This window comes from Engystomops pustulosus, chromosome 6 (assembly GCF_040894005.1).
Source record: "Engystomops pustulosus chromosome 6, aEngPut4.maternal, whole genome shotgun sequence".
Taxonomy (NCBI): Eukaryota; Metazoa; Chordata; class Amphibia; order Anura; family Leptodactylidae; genus Engystomops; species Engystomops pustulosus.
Window position 1 is genome coordinate 127,585,932 of NC_092416.1, and position 18,429 is coordinate 127,604,360.

The 18,429-nt window shown below is 40.7% G+C and overlaps 1 protein-coding gene across 2 annotated transcripts in view; it reads right to left on the reverse strand.

Annotated features, from left to right (window-relative positions):
* Positions 1–1,657: 1,657 nt before the first annotated feature.
* The window catches only part of OSBPL2 (oxysterol binding protein like 2), a 75,728-nt gene continuing 58,956 nt past the window's right edge, over positions 1,658–18,429 (reverse strand). For both annotated transcript variants that reach the window (XM_072110973.1, XM_072110974.1), the window contains exons 5-14: positions 16,663–16,797; positions 12,819–12,916; positions 12,553–12,735; positions 10,328–10,435; positions 10,076–10,165; positions 8,197–8,320; positions 7,668–7,796; positions 6,586–6,709; positions 6,397–6,487; positions 1,658–5,671 (exon numbers count right to left, since the gene is read on the reverse strand). In XM_072110973.1, coding sequence (XP_071967074.1) covers positions 5,569–5,671; positions 6,397–6,487; positions 6,586–6,709; positions 7,668–7,796; positions 8,197–8,320; positions 10,076–10,165; positions 10,328–10,435; positions 12,553–12,735; positions 12,819–12,916; positions 16,663–16,797 — 1,185 coding nt within the window. In that variant the 3' untranslated portion in view covers positions 1,658–5,568. The remainder of the gene's footprint in view (positions 5,672–6,396; positions 6,488–6,585; positions 6,710–7,667; positions 7,797–8,196; positions 8,321–10,075; positions 10,166–10,327; positions 10,436–12,552; positions 12,736–12,818; positions 12,917–16,662; positions 16,798–18,429) is intronic.

The window sequence follows — 18,429 nt, forward strand, 5'->3', positions numbered from 1 at the left end:
TGCCCGAGCAGCTAGGGGAGAGCTCACGCCCCAAACCGCTGATGTCACCGACTCCTTCCTAGCCAATTTTTAATGCATATTAATAAATACATTATTTTAACATATCTTAGGTAATGAAATTCTCCTAATTTTTTTGTACAAGATGGGAGGAATTGTAATATTGTTTGGAGGGGCCTACACTGTGCTTGGTGTATTGAATTTTGCTGGAATTATGCGTTGGGTAACTTTGATGTAGTATGATAATAAGTATAGGACTTTGATAGCCAGTGACAAGCTGCACCGTGCAGATAAACTGCTGTCTGTATACAAGGACAATATATACAGCTTTAACAACTGGAGGAGAAAATCCAAGGACTGAACATGATTCATAACAGGGATGTATCTTTGGGCATACCCAGTGCAGTCTACACTGAGCCTCATTATAAGGGTGGTGTAACTGAATCAAAGTGCACCGGGGCGGGCCGCGGACGGACGCATATGCATTTGTATGCAAATACATGCGATCAGCAGTGAGCGGTCAGCAGTCAGCACAATACTAGACACCGGGCGCCGATTGAGTGCTTTTGCATACAAACGCATATGCAATTGGCCGCAGTCCAGTGCGTTTTGATTCCGTTACAGAACAGAATCAAAACGCTAATGTGTGACACCACCCTTAATGGCGCATGGCAGATCAAGGAAGGGGGGATACTATTCTAGAATTTGCATTTGGGTAGAAAAGCTTAAACTCTACTCCCTACCAGACATGACCCAAGGTTATGTTTTAAGGATTTTTTTTTTTTTTAGGGAAAATGGCCTCAGACTGCCTAGGGCCCACAAGTAGAGTACATTCAGGGGTCCACTAGATTGGAGACTTGTCTCTCTGTTGTGTGGGGCATACCAGTAATCTTGTCACAATTAGACAGCTGTATTTAAGCTGTAAAAACTCTTATGCACTGAAAACTGCAGATAACCAGGGACTGCTGGAAGAAGTAGCATCAACAGTTGAAGAAGCATTGGAATTAATTACGGATGGGGTTCTGGAAGACATTTAACAGAATATACGTCCAATGTGATGTAAGGAGCATGACACCACCTGCTGGTGTCTTATAACTGTCTACTCCATGTTTTTGGCAGGTTTTACTGCTACAGGTGAAGCCCCTTATGAGGTTGCGGTTTATTGGCAGCGATGTATAAAGAGATATATTGTCAGTATCTCAGCCCAGTTCCAAAGGTTCACATATATCTGCTGTTTATGCATGAGCAAGCTGACACAGTGGCCACATCTCCATCTCCACTCTGCATATGTTTGTTCCAAATTTCATTGTTACAGTCTATGAGATAACACAGCTTTGTACTCGGCAATTTCCAACACTCCCATGGGTTTGAATGGTGTGGCAAGACACTTGCTGGATCTGCCGCTCCATCAATTGTGATATTTAGGTTTCCTGGCAAATAATGAACTTACTGTTTGAGACCACCATAAGCACATAAAAAAAAGTTGTCACAGAAGGCAGTTTTTGTTTTTTTTTTGTTTTTGACAAACTCCACCACAATGGAGGAACATCTGATCGCTGTATAGCGAAAACGGACCCTCTGCACAGTCTTTCATAGTCTAGAAGTGGAAATACTTAAGAAGTTCACCAATAACATCAGCATATACATATTCACTCTGGCATAGGTTTTCATACAATTTAATATTCACAGCCACATTACATGGTCAATAAATGACATTGGGAAACCAGACAAAATGGTGATACATCAGTCACAACTATTTTTTAATAAACCCAGTTTAGACACAATATTATTCATCCATGGTGGCCCCCTCCCCCTTACTATAAAACCCCTCTGTAATGAAATCAATTGGCTTTATATTAAATATTGCTTTGTTATACAGCTTTACTCTATATATAAACATATATGCATAAAGGAAGGTATGTATGTACACACATACAAATGTATACCTGTATGCACAGTCTTCTCTCTTAAATATATATAAATTTTTACACACACGCCGACACCGCTGAAAACATAGTGGTAGTGATGTACAGTGCACAATGCTGGCTGCATGTCCTATGTACATATGTTGGAGATGTATAGCTGGTACCTCCGGGTTTAGATTTACCAGGCGCTATGCATATCTGACATAGATGTCCATTTAAATCTCAGTTTCAAGTCATAGCTTTAGAAATATAGAAACAAATGAGACATTTCCCCAAATTAAAAGAAATTCCATTTCATGATTATCAGGCCTTATTTCTGTTTATGGCAAAGCTGGGGAGGCACCAGTATGGCAGCTACAACCAACAAGCCACCCAGATGTACAGTGATAAAGGGACATGTAACCCTTATAGGCAGATTTATCCCAGTAGAGATCAGGAACCAAACCCTGTGTAAACAGTAACAATGTTATGGTGGTCACCAGCTGCCCCCCAATATGTCTAGATAGTGAAAACCTGACAAGGTAACAATGATTTATAGGGGTTGCTTTATTTATAGGGATTTGCTCTAAAAATCATGATTTCAGACAACTTCAGTCACAGTTTGCAAGATTCCCAGCATCCCTCCGGACATGTGCTGGTGACAAAATGGCTAGAGAAAAGCTATGTCCCTTCGTTATATATATATATATATAAAAAAAGAATTATATATATATCTTGTGAACCCCTCTCCTGTGCGCATACATATAATAGTAATGGTTACCTCTGTCTTGTTTTATTGCAATTGACTATATGGATGGGGGGTTTCACGAGTCCAAAGTATTGGTTTAGTTTTTTTGGGCTTATGTCCATTGTCAACGTTTGGGCATTCAATATCTTCTTGGAGGTTTCATTTTATATGCAAGACACCATGCCAATGGGTTACTCCCTATGCTTGAATCCCATGGGCATCCATTGGTTGTTGGACATGGGTTACATTCCTGGTATGGGCCACAGTGGCATGGATTTTTCTCATGTAATGGACCACATGGAATTTTTTCTAGACATTGTGCGAGATTTATCACAAGTGTCTGAGAGCAGAAATGTTCTAGTTGCCCATGGCAACCAATCAGGGCGCAGCTTTCATTTTCCCACAGCGGTTTATAAAATGTAATCTGAGCTCTGATTGGTTTCCATGAGCAACTAGAACAGTTTAACCTCAGACACTTCTGATAAATCTCCCCTATTGTCTTACAGCAGATGCAGGAGCTTTAGCCAGAATTCATATAGTCCAAGTGACAAATATGACTGGAAATAGACAGTGAAGGGGGTAATAGAAGAACAGAGCAATGCAAGTGAATTCAGCTACACTGTGAAGTAGCAACATATCTGAGCCTTGAAGTACCAACAGGATAAGATGGAATCTAACATTTACAAAGTGCCTGCTAAGTTTTTTGAACCCAGGGTACTTCTGGGAGAAAATGCCCATGCTGACGCAATTTCAGATGTAAATCATAATATATAGCTACATTTAAACACTCTACATAAGTGTCCAGTTACTTTTTTTTGCACTAGTTCATTCTGCACTATACCACAGAGCCATATTCATTATTCTGTAATATCACTCCAATGCACTCACTACTAGATGCAACCACTGGGACAGATTTATCAAGTCTCTAAAAGATAGAGCACAGTAGGACAGCCAGTATTAAACTGTCCAGTTCTGGATGATTAATGTGGCAAAGTTTGAGACTGTAACTCCTATTAGTTGGCTTGGTTTGCACCAGAAAAAAATCGGATCATATTTTGGTTCATTTGCATCAATTTTTTGATGCAAGCTTTTTTGCAATAAAAAAACACGTGACTACATTTTTAAAAAACTGTTGAAAAAGTCTGGATCACAATATTTGTGATATTCAATTGATGTAAATTAAGACACATATATTTAGCCCATTGAGTACATACATTACATTACTTACCCTTTGCAGAACTAATCCAACATATATCAAAATTCCAAAGCTGCATTGCATCCAGTTTTAAAATTAGCAGTGGCCCAGCAACATGGATGCATTGGGTTAACACTAAGAACTATACAGAGAAAAGGAATGTCATCTTTGTACACAGTTATTTCCCCAGCAGATTGGTAAGTGAAGCTCCTGATAATAATACAGAGTCACTCAGGATCAGTGAAAAATAAGTAATAGAGTTTATATAAGCAGTGATCCCACTAGCGGGATAGTGAGTGCAGATCTAAAATATAATGCAGGGTGTAACTGGGGATCAGTAGAGAATAAGTAATGTCAAGTATGCGGATAGCGATTTCACCAGCAGGATAGTGAGTGCAGCTATGAAATATCACAAAGGGTGTAACTGGGAGTCAGTACATGATAAGTAATCTCATGTATGCACATAGTAATTTCCCCATCAGGATAGTGAGTGCAGCTCTGAAATATCATACTTGGTGCAACTGGGAGACAGTACAGAATAAGTAATGTCATGCATGCACACAGTGATTCCACTAGCGGGATAGTGAGTACAGATCTAAAATATAATACAGGGTGGAACTGGGGATCAGTAGAGAATAAGTATTGTTATGTATGCACATACTGATTTCACCAGGAGGATAGTGAGTGTAGCTCTGAAATATCACACAGGGTATAACTGGGAGTCAGTACAAAATGAGTAATGTCATGTATGCACACAGCAACAGAATTGTTAATATTGCTCTGGTGTAAAATAAAGGATGTTACTTAAAAGAAGCCAAGTTATATATGTGCACAGTGACTCTCATCCACAGGGAGGAGGAGATAACTGTGATCTAAAGTGAACCCAATAGCTGTTTAGATCACTAAATCGTGCAAAAGAAACCATCCAATAAAAAGCTTTTAGTAGTGTCGGAAGCAGAAAAAATGTTCCAACAAAATCCTACTCCATAAATCCTTCCATTTATAGGCACAGCAATAACCAAGTGGACCAGACCTTCAGATATTCTGCATTTGACAGGGACTGTGCAGGACTTGTTTATATATCAAAATATATATTTTTTTGAGCCATGGGTGACATTATAAGCTATTCATATCCAGCGCAGTCTAAAACGTATGTACTGACAGCTACAACTGTAGGAGAGTACTGCACTCTATAAGCATTTATCCTAAAAGTCAGTGGTTACTTCATTCCAACAAACCCCAGTGATCAATGTAGAGACAATTAACTCCAATGCTTGTAGATTTGGTCATCAACGAGTACAGATTATTACAACAGTCATTATGTAGATACAGAGGCATTACACACCATTAGCTGAGATTGTGATTGACACATGCTCACTGGTGAGTAGACAAAACCATGTTTGGGAAGCAAGCGATTCCCCACGCTGCTGGATACAAAGGTATCAGCGTCTGTATACGCCTATGTAACTCGCATATACAAACTAACACAAAAAAATAGCATTACTTTTATTTTTGGCAACCAAAGTTGTTAAATAATTAATCCCCTGATTGCTGAACAATAAAGTTTACTAAAAAGAAAGTAAAGAGGTGCGTATATATAAATATAGATATATTTATATACAATCAGCACCACAGAGACACAGTAAGCGGGCCATGGCTCCGGTGAAAAAGTTGATATGATGCCTAGATCTGACGTAAAACAAGTCCAGAAGGGGGGGGGGGTATCAATAAATGTCAGGACAGTCTGTGAAGTTTCTATCAAAATATCCTCCAGTATAGAGCCAGTCAGAAGTCTTAGTGTGCGGGTTAGTCCCCTGTGTAAACCACCTGGAAGAGAGAAGACATAGATCATCATGAAGCAGAGAGAACACAAAGATTCCATCAAACATGTTTAGTTTTTTAGGCTTTTTGGAAAAATATGTGCAACACATTCTCGATTGTCACCAAGCCTCCACTTCTCCCAGATTTAATACACCTAAGATGTCCAATATGACCCATTGCTCAAATCCTCAATCCTAAACCTGAATGTCTCAGATCAACTGCACAAACTCTATAATGACTCCATAACTGGTGTTAATGTGACAGACTGCTATAGATTTTTATAGTGTAATCAAATCACAGACATATATGTGTGTGTGCGAGTATGTATGTGTGCGCAAGAGTATGTATGTATGTATGTATGTATGTATGTATGTATGTATGTATGTATGTATGTATGTGTATTTTTAATGGACCATTTGATTCTCAGTATACCTTGGGTCAGACTGAGGGATTAGTGAATTTGATATGATGATGCAGAGAGCAGAAATAGGTGAAGAAAAGATAAATGCACAAAAAAAGAAAAAGATGGATGAAGAAATTTAAGGGTAAGGTGGAGAAAAGGATTTAGGGGGAAAAAAAAAGTGAACAAAGATCTAAAGAAAAAGAATAAGAGGTGTAGTAGAACAATTGGAGAAAAAGATATGAGCGAAAAAGAGAACCAAAGAAGAAGAGAGGAAGGAGGAGGAGCTTACAATAACCTAGACGACCAATTAACCCCCCAGACACAGTACCTTGTCCTCCACTCCTCGCTGGTCTTTGCTCGCTCCCTCCGGGCTTCCCTTTGTTTCTCTTCTAACCTTTCTTTTTCTTTACTGGCCTGATCTGAAAGACACACAGATTGTGAGAATTTACCTGTAGTGATATATTCAAAGGCAGGACCACAAAAAAACTAATCACATTGAACGGTGATTAAAGCTTACCTAGATCTCCATTCTCCATATACCTGATGTCAGGTCTTAAACGGCAGTCAGTGGGGGCCAATGAAGACTCCAAGTCTTTGTCTAGCTCATTGAGGGCCACGGCAAAGTTGGTGAAATTGTACATCTTAAATATAAAGCAATGATAAAAGAGGTCAGACCTGTCTACCAAATGTTGTGTCATAAATTTAGGCCATGCTACAAAGGGACTTACCCGTTTATGTAGTTGGTAACTAGTATACTTCATTTGTAACTCTAAATGTTATAAGGGTCTTCCAGTGTACGGCAATTAGTGTACAATACATAACACTTGGGATCCCCACTGCTCAACTGATGTAGAGGTTTCCAATGCAGGAAATGACACATAGGTTTCTGTGTAGCGGTTAATGCAGCTTGGCCACTGCAAGCTGTTCTCTGCGCCGATTGTAGTGCTGGAAACAGTGGGGTCCCGAGTATCAGACACCCTCTAATCTGATAATGATGGCCTATTCTGTGGTCATTAGGGAACTTTATGAGTTTTCTGTTGACTTAGCTATGAACTGCAGTTTTAGGGAACATTTCATTTTTACATTTCTGGAAATGAGCTTGTCAATGCACCAGGGGTAAGGCAGAGTCTGCCGGTACACACACTTTTTTTTTAAAATTATTTCTTTCTTCCTTTTATCTGGGATGTCAATCATTGTGTAAAGGGAGTATAGCTGGGCAGCGCAAACAGAGGAAAGCAGATGCACCAGCAGGTGCAGCCGTGCCCACGGCCCACTGAGAAGCTCTCTTGCATCAAGATAAAAAGAGAATTTTCTCTAAAATAACAAAATCCCTGTGAATCAAGAAAGATATGCCTGGAAAGCTTACAAAGTATCTTCTCCCCGTCCACAGGGAGGCATACTGCCGGGCCATTCTTACAGCAAGTGATATAACACGCTTTTCCGGCGATGGCGCGGTACGGTGACATGTGTGTGCTCACTGTACCCTGCACAATGCACTATGTCGTACATACAGCTAGCATACAGCCACCATATACAGCTTAGACTCACTTTATACAGTAAGATGGGACAAAAACAATTTACTATGAACTTTGTGCTAACCTGGGTAGAATTTGGAGGTCGACTACCGATTCTCCAGAGCAGTTTACTACCAGTTATGACTTGGACTGTCTCTTGGATCTCGGGCATATCATCCGCTTCATCAGTCTCTGGGTTCACAGATTCTTCATTCTGTAAACAGGCAGTGACAAGGTTAAGCGAGCAAAGGACAGCATTTCTGTACCGCTTTTACCTCTACCATTAATCACATCTCAGCCTTGTATCCTACACCTTACTTCCCCCATGAGAGAAAGGGGTTTACCCATCTAGACTATTTAAAGCATATCTAAACTATATATTATAAATACATGACAGAGGAGGGTCTTACATCTGGGACCCGCACCTATCCTCTGAGAAGAGAGTGTGCCAAGCATGCTTAACCACTCTGCAATCACCTCTATGGGAGCATTGAAAATAGCCATCCTGCACCCATAGAGTTGAATTGACAGTGGGCGCATATGCGCAATGGACCCCTGTTAAGACCCTTAGCTATCATGTATGTAAAATATAAAATGCTGCTTATAGGACCCACCTGCTTATTTTTCCTCTGTTCACCTCCTTTCTTCTCAGATTTTTTATACGCTTCATACGTGGCAGGATCTACACTCCACAAACACTCGGTCCACTTTCCGTATATCATACACAGCTTCTTCTTACTATTTTGGGAAAAGCATTAATAAATAAGATTGTAAATGTATATTCCTACACAGATGGGAATATGGATAAGTAATGCATCTTAAGGGAGTAGAGGTAAAAATGTAGCTCTAAAAAGGTAGTCGGCTATATATTACTATGGAAGTTCAAATTTCATTTGGATCTCTGCTATAAAAATGTCCCTGCTTCTACTCTGGGGTAAAAGCATGAGATCCTCAACTTTTATAAAATCCATATGCTCTAGCTCTAATACAGAGTATAGAAAGAGGCTGCTCAAATAGAAACCATGTTAATTCATAAAAACCCACAAATTTCAGCACAGAGAAGCACAAAGAAGCAAAAACAATCTCAGTCACTTCTCCTATGTCCTATGATACAGTAGAAGATTGTGGAGTAGTTCTTTAGACCAATTACCATTTTATCTAGTTTACACTTAGCTTTGCGGTACACCAACATTTATCTCCAATGCCACATCCCCTTTTCCTTAGGTCAAGCCTAAAAATGATCTAAGCAGCTTTAGAAATGTGGAAGGCCTGTGCAGCTTGATTAATCTCCCCCATTATTTTTTTTTGTTTACAATAAGAAAGTTGGGTAGGATTCCTATGGGAGATAAAATGGAGGGCTATTATACAGTTCCCAAAAATATTTTCTGATCCCCAAAAATCCTGCATCAAAATACTTTTATAGTATGCTTTCATCATAAATGCCTGGTGTTACATGTGCAGAGCGCTGATTGATGGCGCTTCTGCATCGCGAGTCCATTATGGTTCTTAGACAGGTTTGAGTTGGCTCTTAAACTAGAAGACATCTGAATGGCAGCCATTATTTCTGTTATAGCTGCAATATAATGGGGGAGTCTAGAGATCCACATATCTACGCTAGCAAAACTACCACACTCTGCTCTGAAGTAAGTAGCCAAGAACAGAAGTATGGCTAACACAGGCCTGAAGTGACATTAGTGTCTGGAAATAAGGCTAAACATTTCCTATGATCGAACTCTGGCAAACTTGGGGTGCCAAGTTGGAACATCACTAAGTACATTTTAACAAAGTTTTTATACGTATCCAATGTGTGATGATGATGATATCAAAATAGAAACCGATAAGTTTTCTGTAAACTTCAACCTAATGTTTGCCTGAGCCATGTAATACTAATTATCTTTTCTCTTCAGCGCTGGCCACTTGGTGGTTTTTCTCCATCAGGTTACAGCCCTGTTTGGTGACTTCAGCTTATATTCAATGCCTAATAGAGCCTAATGTAGCTGGAAATTTACCACTGCTGCCTCATGTTGTCTCTCCCCCATGCTTTATACTACAGTTCGAACAATGTGCTTGTGTACTCATCAACCAAAACATAATCAGTCATTGGTGCACAGATTGCATTGTAAGCAGATGAGATGACTCCTGTATTGGAGCCCATCTATTTTGGGGAGAACATTACGTTAGCTAAGACAGAAGCAAGATCATTACTGGATTCTGGGGAAGGAACCCATATGGTATGGAACCCATACCTTAGGATCTCTATTACCCACCATTTCTGATGGGTATATGACGATACAAAGAGAAGGCTGTGTATTATACGGGTCCAGGAAAGGTGGCCAGGCCACATCTCTGTAACCTTCACAGACTTCTGGGCATGTTCACTTCTCTTATGTGTGTCTGCAAGAGGTGTTGGGGGTACCCTGGTTCTGGGCCCCCATTATATTTTTTGCACATAAAACTCCACCAACTTTAACCCAGCCCTGTCCACAGACTTACTTTTTATCCTGGATATATCCTTCTACTCTGTGCAGCTCCTTCCCAAATAATCCACATGGCTTGAAGTTCAGGACACATTTATCACCAGTGCTGTAAAAACAAAATACAGAAACTAAATAATGTAGCACTTATAAAGTAGAACTTTTCTTCCCAGTCACAGTGCCACTCCAGTCTATGGCGTCTTCACATTGAATCCCCAAAACAAGTGAACAAAAACATTAACCCTATGATTTATTGCCTGGTGCGTTTTACCTGTGGTTTACGATCTCTACTGTGCCGTACTGCTCGATCCATAGTTTTCCGATTATTACGTTGTGTACACAGCAGGTGGGATTCGTCCATGTGTAGACATCTTTGTGCCTAGAGAAAGCACAACTTGTAAGAATAGTTGGAAATGACACCATTTCTTTTGTTATAACTATAGATTTTTGAGTGCGTTCTCAAGATCAGTGGGTGTTTTGCCTACAGTGCTCCCAATATTAGAAGTTAAAAGAGCTGTATGGTGTAAGCCCCAGCAGCTAATCAGAATTCATTTCCATTCATTATTGGTTTCAATGGATAATGGCATTACTTTTTCCTTCCAATGACTTTTATACATCTGGTTTAAACAATGGTTCCAATGGTTTAAACAATAGATCTTTGCCGATGACGTAGCGTTGTACATGGCTAACCCTGCTGTAACCCTTCCCAGGGCCATCTCAATTATAAATAGGTTTGGTGACATCTCGGGCCTCCTCATTAATTGGGATAAGTGTTTTCTTATGCCACTATATAGGGAGGGCTATGGTTGGGGCCCTGAGTTCTGCGGCCTTCAAATAGTGGAAGGATTTCAATACCTGGATGTACATATATCGTGTGGGACATCTCCCGATCTTTCTCCCTTAATATTGCCCCTTTGGTGACGTATCTCAAAGATAAGGTATACGCTTAAAGGCTCCTGCCTGTGTCTGGACACCTCAATTTACTTAAAATGATTGCACTACCTAAACTGTTGTACACTCGAGAGCATGCAGATATCCCAGTGCCCAGAGGGTTTTTCGCTCCGCTGGATTCTTTATTAACGGCTTTCATCTGGGGCAGTGGGGTGTGTGAGGCTTTGTTTGTCCACTTTGCGAGGGCCGCTCTGCTGGATCCATTCTTGTATTACCTGGCGGGTCAGCTTCGCCATCTCCGTAGTTGGGCGTCACCAGGACATATGCCCAACGTTGGATGCCACCTTGCCCGGTTCTACCACCTATGCTCCCTGTGGCCTGTATTGGAGCCTGTTGATTATAAGCCTCACCATATCATCCCTCTGCATAGGCTGGTAAGGCAGGTCTGGTCTCATGCTAAGAAACGGTCAGCTGCTCTAAGAATCCTCATCCAGGTCCCCCTTTGGTCCCACCCAGGGTTGCTTCATTTTACAGATTTGCAAAGGCCTAGTAAACATTTCTCAACTTCTTGGGGACGATTGAGAGGCTCTCTCTCTGTGGAGGCAATTAGATTTCCTTTTGATGTCCCTGATAGGGAAATCTATTGTTGCCTAAAGCTAAGGCATGCTATTTTGGCTCAGTTCCCTCTGACAGACTGCTTTCTCCTCATTCCCACTTGGAAGTGTGGGGTTCCTGTGGGGTGCTCTTCCCCAGATATCCTTTTTAATGTTCACAGTCAGAGAGTCTCTTGTCCCTTTTCAATGGGTTCTATACTTGCTGTAGGTGGTATTACAACTTTACATGCTACAACTGTACTGTGGGCAGGAGGAATTCCTTAATCTCCAGATGTAGGGTGGCAGGTTACCTTGTTGTCTAACCATTGTTACTACTTTTTCTTTAACTTTATTACTCCCTTGACACCACTCGACCAGGTTTGTTACCGTTTTATGTATATGTTGGTGAGGCGTTTTTTAGATTGCTGTTTTGGGCAGAATTTATCACACATGACGAATAATTGCATACAGATGTGTGTTATTATCTCTGATGTACCTCAGCTAATGCTCCTTGTTTTGTGATGCTGTACAGTTTCATTTCTGTGCCAATAAAGTAATTTTAAAAAAAACAAACAATAGATCTTTATATAGTTAACAAAAAATAGAAAGGAATAAACAAAGCAGCAGCCATATTGATCAACTGTTCACAGTGAATGCAGGGGGTTGCTGTGCCGAAGGTTGGAAAAAGGAATCGGGTTGTTGCTGTAAATAATACTATTGATTTTCAATACAATTAACCAAAAGCGATTGATCAAATAGGAAGCATTTATAAAAATAAAAACTACAATTATGAACACTGTGTTGCCTACATTAAAAAAATTACCTTTAAAACTACACAAACAATACACAACCTAAAGTACATAAAACTGTAAAATAACCCATCAAATTTATTATAGACAATATCGCCGCCCTGCAGACACCTTGACTGCACCACAAGACAGGAAGCCAAGATATAGAGAGCAGTATGAAGAGGTCCTCATGCCCAAGACCACTCAACTTTCTAAATACTCACTTAAGTAGTTCTAAGGTGATTGTCCCTCGGGGTTCGGCTTCTACACTCTTCCCCCAGAATTTCAATTTAGGATAGATGGAACCATGAAAGATGAAGTCATTGTTCAGTCCCTCAGCATAAAAGGCACTAACAGGTGGGTGATGGCTGACTTGTTCAGAGATGAATCGGAACCCCAGATCTTCCCTAAAACAGATATTGCAATTTTCACTTTTATTATACGTGAAGTTAGGGTGTAATGCTGGGCTCCCACAATCACTCACACTCACCTCCTGAGTTCGTAAGTTTCTCCAAGAAGAGGGTTGAATGGTTTTCCTGTTCTCTCCCATTGGGATGCCACTGCAGAGACTGCAAAAGCAGCCACCGACTGTTGGGGTGAAACAAGAATACTGAGCTTAAAAATGATACGTACATTCTGCCAAGTATTTTTCTAGAAACAACTTTTGCCAAAGGTGTGGAGTGGCAAGGTGGTGGATTCACTGACTACCATTCGTGTCATCGTCTGACTTGTCTATACAGTACAGTACAGTACCCATTATGGGATTCCGCTTTATCAATTGTTAAAAGCAGTCTCAAAGGATGACGTAGGACACCCTCCTTCTAAGACATCCACATGCTATAACATGGTGGATTAACACTTCCATGGTCCCTGGGCTGCAAGAAAATTGCAGGCCCCCACTCGTTAAATTTTTTTTTCGGTTTTACATTGCCTACATGTAGAACCAGATCCAAGCTTCTTTGGAAAGGGCTCTTGAATAGACATTTGTCAGGAGTCGTCGTATATGGATAACGCAGGGCTGGAGATGCCACTTTATAATCACTACAGGGTAGTATTTAATTTGGTGGGCGGTTTTGATGCCCATGGATCCACCAAGGAGCCATGGGCCACTGCCCAAACCAATACCAATCCTCAAGACTGTAAAAGAATGCCCTTCCTTATACAGTGAGGTCCCCATTATTTACCCTGGTGAATCGTGTATAATATTACTGCGCATACGTTTTTAGATGTTGCCAGCATCCACAATCGGCTTCATTTAGTATATATTGACTTTTGCTCTTTCACCAAATAACCGATGAGGAAGCTGCTGATATGCATTTGGTCTCTTCTAGTCATCCCCTTTGGGCTACTACTTAAAAGGTGTCCATCGCTGCCATGCCCTTGTTTCTTTACAGGGGCACGGCACGACACCTCCGCTGCAACAACACTGCCTACTGCCCCATCTGTCCCTATGCCGCAGCGTATATTACATATGTGGTTTATTTTCTATTGATAAGTTTGTGTCTGCTTCTTTCTATGCCATTTTTTGTATTTGTTATTTACACTTCCATGTGTTTTCTGTACTTGTATTTTGTGATTTACATGCTGTGGGGGCAGGCATCTATATTTGCATCAGTTACTAGTTTTGTATATATTACTAAATCTAAACTAACTTTGGCGAGTCTATAAAAACCCTATTATTGCTTTTGTAGTGTTATATTGCACACCACTGTTGTTACATAGACCCTACATAAGTATTTCACTTTTCATGTTCTCACATTTCGCTCTTCTGCAGTTTAGGCAGCAGAAAGGCCATTCATAACCCTGCAGGCTCGGCTCATTTGTTACCATCTGTCAGAAAAACACGACTGTGGTGTCCTGTAAACTTGCGCCTCACTGTACATGGAGATCTTTCAAGAGTTTATTGTGTCACTATGTAACTTGTAGCTCCCTGGATATTGTAAAGGCTGTCAAAGCATATACAGTTGTATTTCCACAGCAACTGGAGAGACATAAGTTTTTCACAGTGAGCGTTGCTACTAAGCCTGGGAGCAGGATCAGGTACGGCAAGCTTTCCTGTAAGGCTAGAACTCATCAAGCAAATCATGATCAAGAGAAGAAAGATACAAAGAGAACACAAAAGAGTACGCTCATGTAAAATGACACAACCACGATACCCAATATTGTATAAATAACCATATTTTATTTCAAAGTGCAACATGTTTCAACCTGGAGCTAAATGCTTTAGATTACAAACCCAAAATTGGTGCCCGCCATGATCTGATAGGACGAGTGCATGGTATCATCATTCAGAAGCTACCCTCCTACTGTGCAGGCCCTGTGGTACCACCTCCAGTCTGCATGACCTCACATAGATATTGAATGGGTTTTCTAGTCATTTGGCATTTACTGTAGGATAAAGAGTTTTTTGCAGCTGCTTAATACATGGTGCGTTTTAATCCATCTCTCCGTTTAAAAATTCTGCTTGCTGTTAAAGGTATTGTTTGGGTAGGACTTTTTTAAATTTAATTGGCCCCTGCTGGTATAGAAATAAGTACAAACTTATCATTTTCCTCCTTAATACCTCCAGTCCAGCATGTTGGCTCCCAATAACACTGGTTCATCAGTGATGGTATTTTTACAGTGCGCTCCCGCCTGCTGTGATGGGCACAAGCTGTAGATGTACCATCACCGCTGAGCCACTATATACCAACAGAGGAGGAAGTAACGGGGGCCATCCTGCTGGACCGGAGGTAAGAACAGAGATCAATATAAATTCTCTCTTGTATTTAAAGGGGTTTTCCCATTTCGTCAAATATTATTGTTTGTATAATACAAAATTATACATTTTTCTAATATACTTTCTGTATCAATTTCTCATGGTTTTCGAGATCTCTGCTTGCTGTCATTTAATAGAAAGCTTCTATGTGTACTTCTACAAAAGTCTGGTCACACAGGTGCTGATTACAGATGAAGAGAGTAATCAGAACCGTGTGATATAACAAGCTATGCACCTGTGCGACCATGGTCAGATTTCTGTCCACTGGAAGTAAACATAGAAGCTTTCTATAGAATGACAACAAGCAGAGATCTAGAAAACGGCGAGGAATTGATACAGAAAGCATATTAGATATTAGCATATTAGAAAATTTTATAACTTTACTTAATTAAAATAATAAAATGTATATTCTGAAATGGGAACACCCCTTTTTAGAGTTCTACTTGTTCTTATACACTGTAGCAAATTATCACAATGGTGTAATGCGTTAATCTTACATAGGACTGTATGGGCCGGCTAAAGCCTCAGCTGTGGGAAGTATGAGGTCTGTGCCAGCTATCCCTAAAAGTAAAAACAATAATCCTGTTTGTTGGTGACTGTTAATATATAATAGAGCATCATGGACAGTCATGTAATAACCACACAGCCATTTCCGGTCAAGCTCCACAATCCAGTGTCAGATCCTCGACCACTGAATATACAAGAAATAGTCCACAAAGACTGACTCGTTTCCAATACTGAGTACACTCATTACATGTGACCAGAGCCCACATAAATAAAAGTAAGCTTTCAAGTGCTACCATCTAAGTAGGGTCTCTGCCGAGTAAAACAAAGCCAGCCCTACATGTAGACTTGTTCAAGGGGTTTTATCTGGCAAACCAAAGCCTGGAGCACATAAGGTCCTCAATACATCCTAGCACTAATATCACAATATTAATAATTATATTGGGCCAAAATATGTGCCATTTTTAGATGATGTCAGATCAGTCAACATTTATAGGACAGATTTCTGCCAACTTATTCAGGTGGATGGGGCTTATCACAATACCTAGCACAGCCAAACTTACATCTTGGCCCCCACATCTGTGGAAGCTTGGAGTTGTAGTCATTCATAATCACAGGGGCACTCAGGAACTCCCATTCTTGTAATACAGATGGTCCCAGACTACCAGCAATCAGATACATTCCTATTGAAATGTGTGAGCAGTAGGACCACCCTTTTAACTCTGCTGATACACAGTAGCAAATATCTTCTAAGCTGCTTTATGGACGTAACGTCTCATGTGTATTTGTACCAGTCTCCAATCCCCCACATTTCTAGGAAGGAGAACACACGTGGATCTCTGTACTGTTATCACGGCTTTCAGTGACAGATCGATACCTGTTGTTTACTGATGTTGTCTGACAGCTAAGTTTTTAAAGATCGGCGCTGCCTGTAACGCTGCTACCCTGCGGGGAGACTGAAATGTCTGCACGTAGCTCGACTGCCCAACCTTTTCCAGCTTAGTTACAGCAAAGGCAATGCCTGCTGTAGATTTATGCAGGAAGCGTTTAAGGGCGCGTGCCAGATACTGACCTGCATTCTGAGCAGGGGATCAGTGTAGGCGCAGGCTTTGTTGATCAGGTATGTGTGCTCCATATATTCTGTGATTCGCTGCAGAAAGCTCAGGGGCTCGTTGAAGACGATCGGCATTGTGATTTTCGACAATTCCTGGAGGCATAGAGAGAATGAGATAAGAAAAGGCAACCAGGGAGAGCAACTCCAGGGATATTTAAATCTATCATAAGGAGAATCTCAAGAAAAAAAACATTTACATAAGAAATTACATTGCAAGATTTATAGGTTAACCATTTATCAAATTCAACTAAACCATTTTGACCCAAAATACTATTTTCTTTTTACTTATTGATAGAAACCATTGTATTCTTGTTCAGGGGCTGCAGTACTAATAGCTCAGGTCCATGCAACCGTACCCCTTTAATGGAAATCTACCATCAAAATCAAGAATGATAAACCAGGAACACTCATTGGCCCAGGCACCGTGAATGTGGTAATCTCATTAAATTTGTCATATATGGCCTCCTTCCTTCTAAAATCAACCTTTTAAATTATACTAATGAGTCAGAAGAGCTCTTGAAGGTGTTACAAGAGATCCTCCATGCTGTAGCATTATAGTCTTTTACACTGCCCGCCCTCCCTTCTCAGCAGCTTTCCCCTCCCTCTGCCTGATGTAATCTCACGGCAGAAGGGAAAGTTTCAGTACACAGTGCAGAAGCATGTGAAGCTACAGCACAGAGGGGCTCTGGTAAAAAGCCCCCAAAGGATACGACCACCACTGCACCCTAGTGGTGGCCACACATGCGTTATTGAGCCCTACATGACCCTCTGGATTCAACTTTCATTACTATAGGATGGCTGTAAAGCATTTCATAAGCAAAAATGACTTGTTGCTTTGTGCAATCACTCCAGCAGCGGTGGTCATATCCAAGGACAGATATCTTGTTTTCAATTGACCACAATACATTTATGAGAAATTATCATCAAACAGGTACATTCTTTTAATAACATCCAACTACAGAAATCTATGTATGGCACATAAATTAACCCCTTCCCAACTTTTGTCGTAATAGTACTGCATGGGGGGGGGGGGGTGCTTTTCCTGCAATTTGCAGCTTCTGGTGCTGGCTCCAACACCCGCCTCTAACACCCACAATCGGAGATTCCTCTGATCACAGGTGTTAATGCTTTACATGGGGCATTTCAAGTGATTTGGACCCCCACGGCGCTTACCAGGGGGTCCACTGATCGGATGGCAGCCCTGGGGTCTGCCAGTGTCCCGGGGCTACGCAATCCTCTTCTGGGAGCCGGGTCCTGCCAGCGCATGCTCAACGAGTCCCCACTAATGCTATACTGGTATATTTTGATGTTACCAGTCTATATACCAACATTGACCATGAGAGGGGTATTGCCTGTATTAAACGGGTCCTAAGCACTACCAACTCTTCGGCCACCTGCCAGAGTTTATTATTGTATTGTATTGTATTTATTATTGTTTATTATAGTATGTTCAAAATTATCATTACTTGCAACTATTTTCTTTTTGGTTACGATTATTATCTCCAATTAAAACGTCACAATTCTACAAATATGTGTTGGGAAGGTGGCGTTTTATCGATGAGGTCTTCTTAATTTGGACCGGGGACCTATTAGAGCATGAGTCCTTTTTTGACTTCTTAAATACCATGGTTCAAGTGATTAAGGGAAATAACATTACCACTTCTCTAAAGCCTGGGTCTTATACCTGCTTACAATGCGAAAATTGCAAATATATCATCAAGGGCG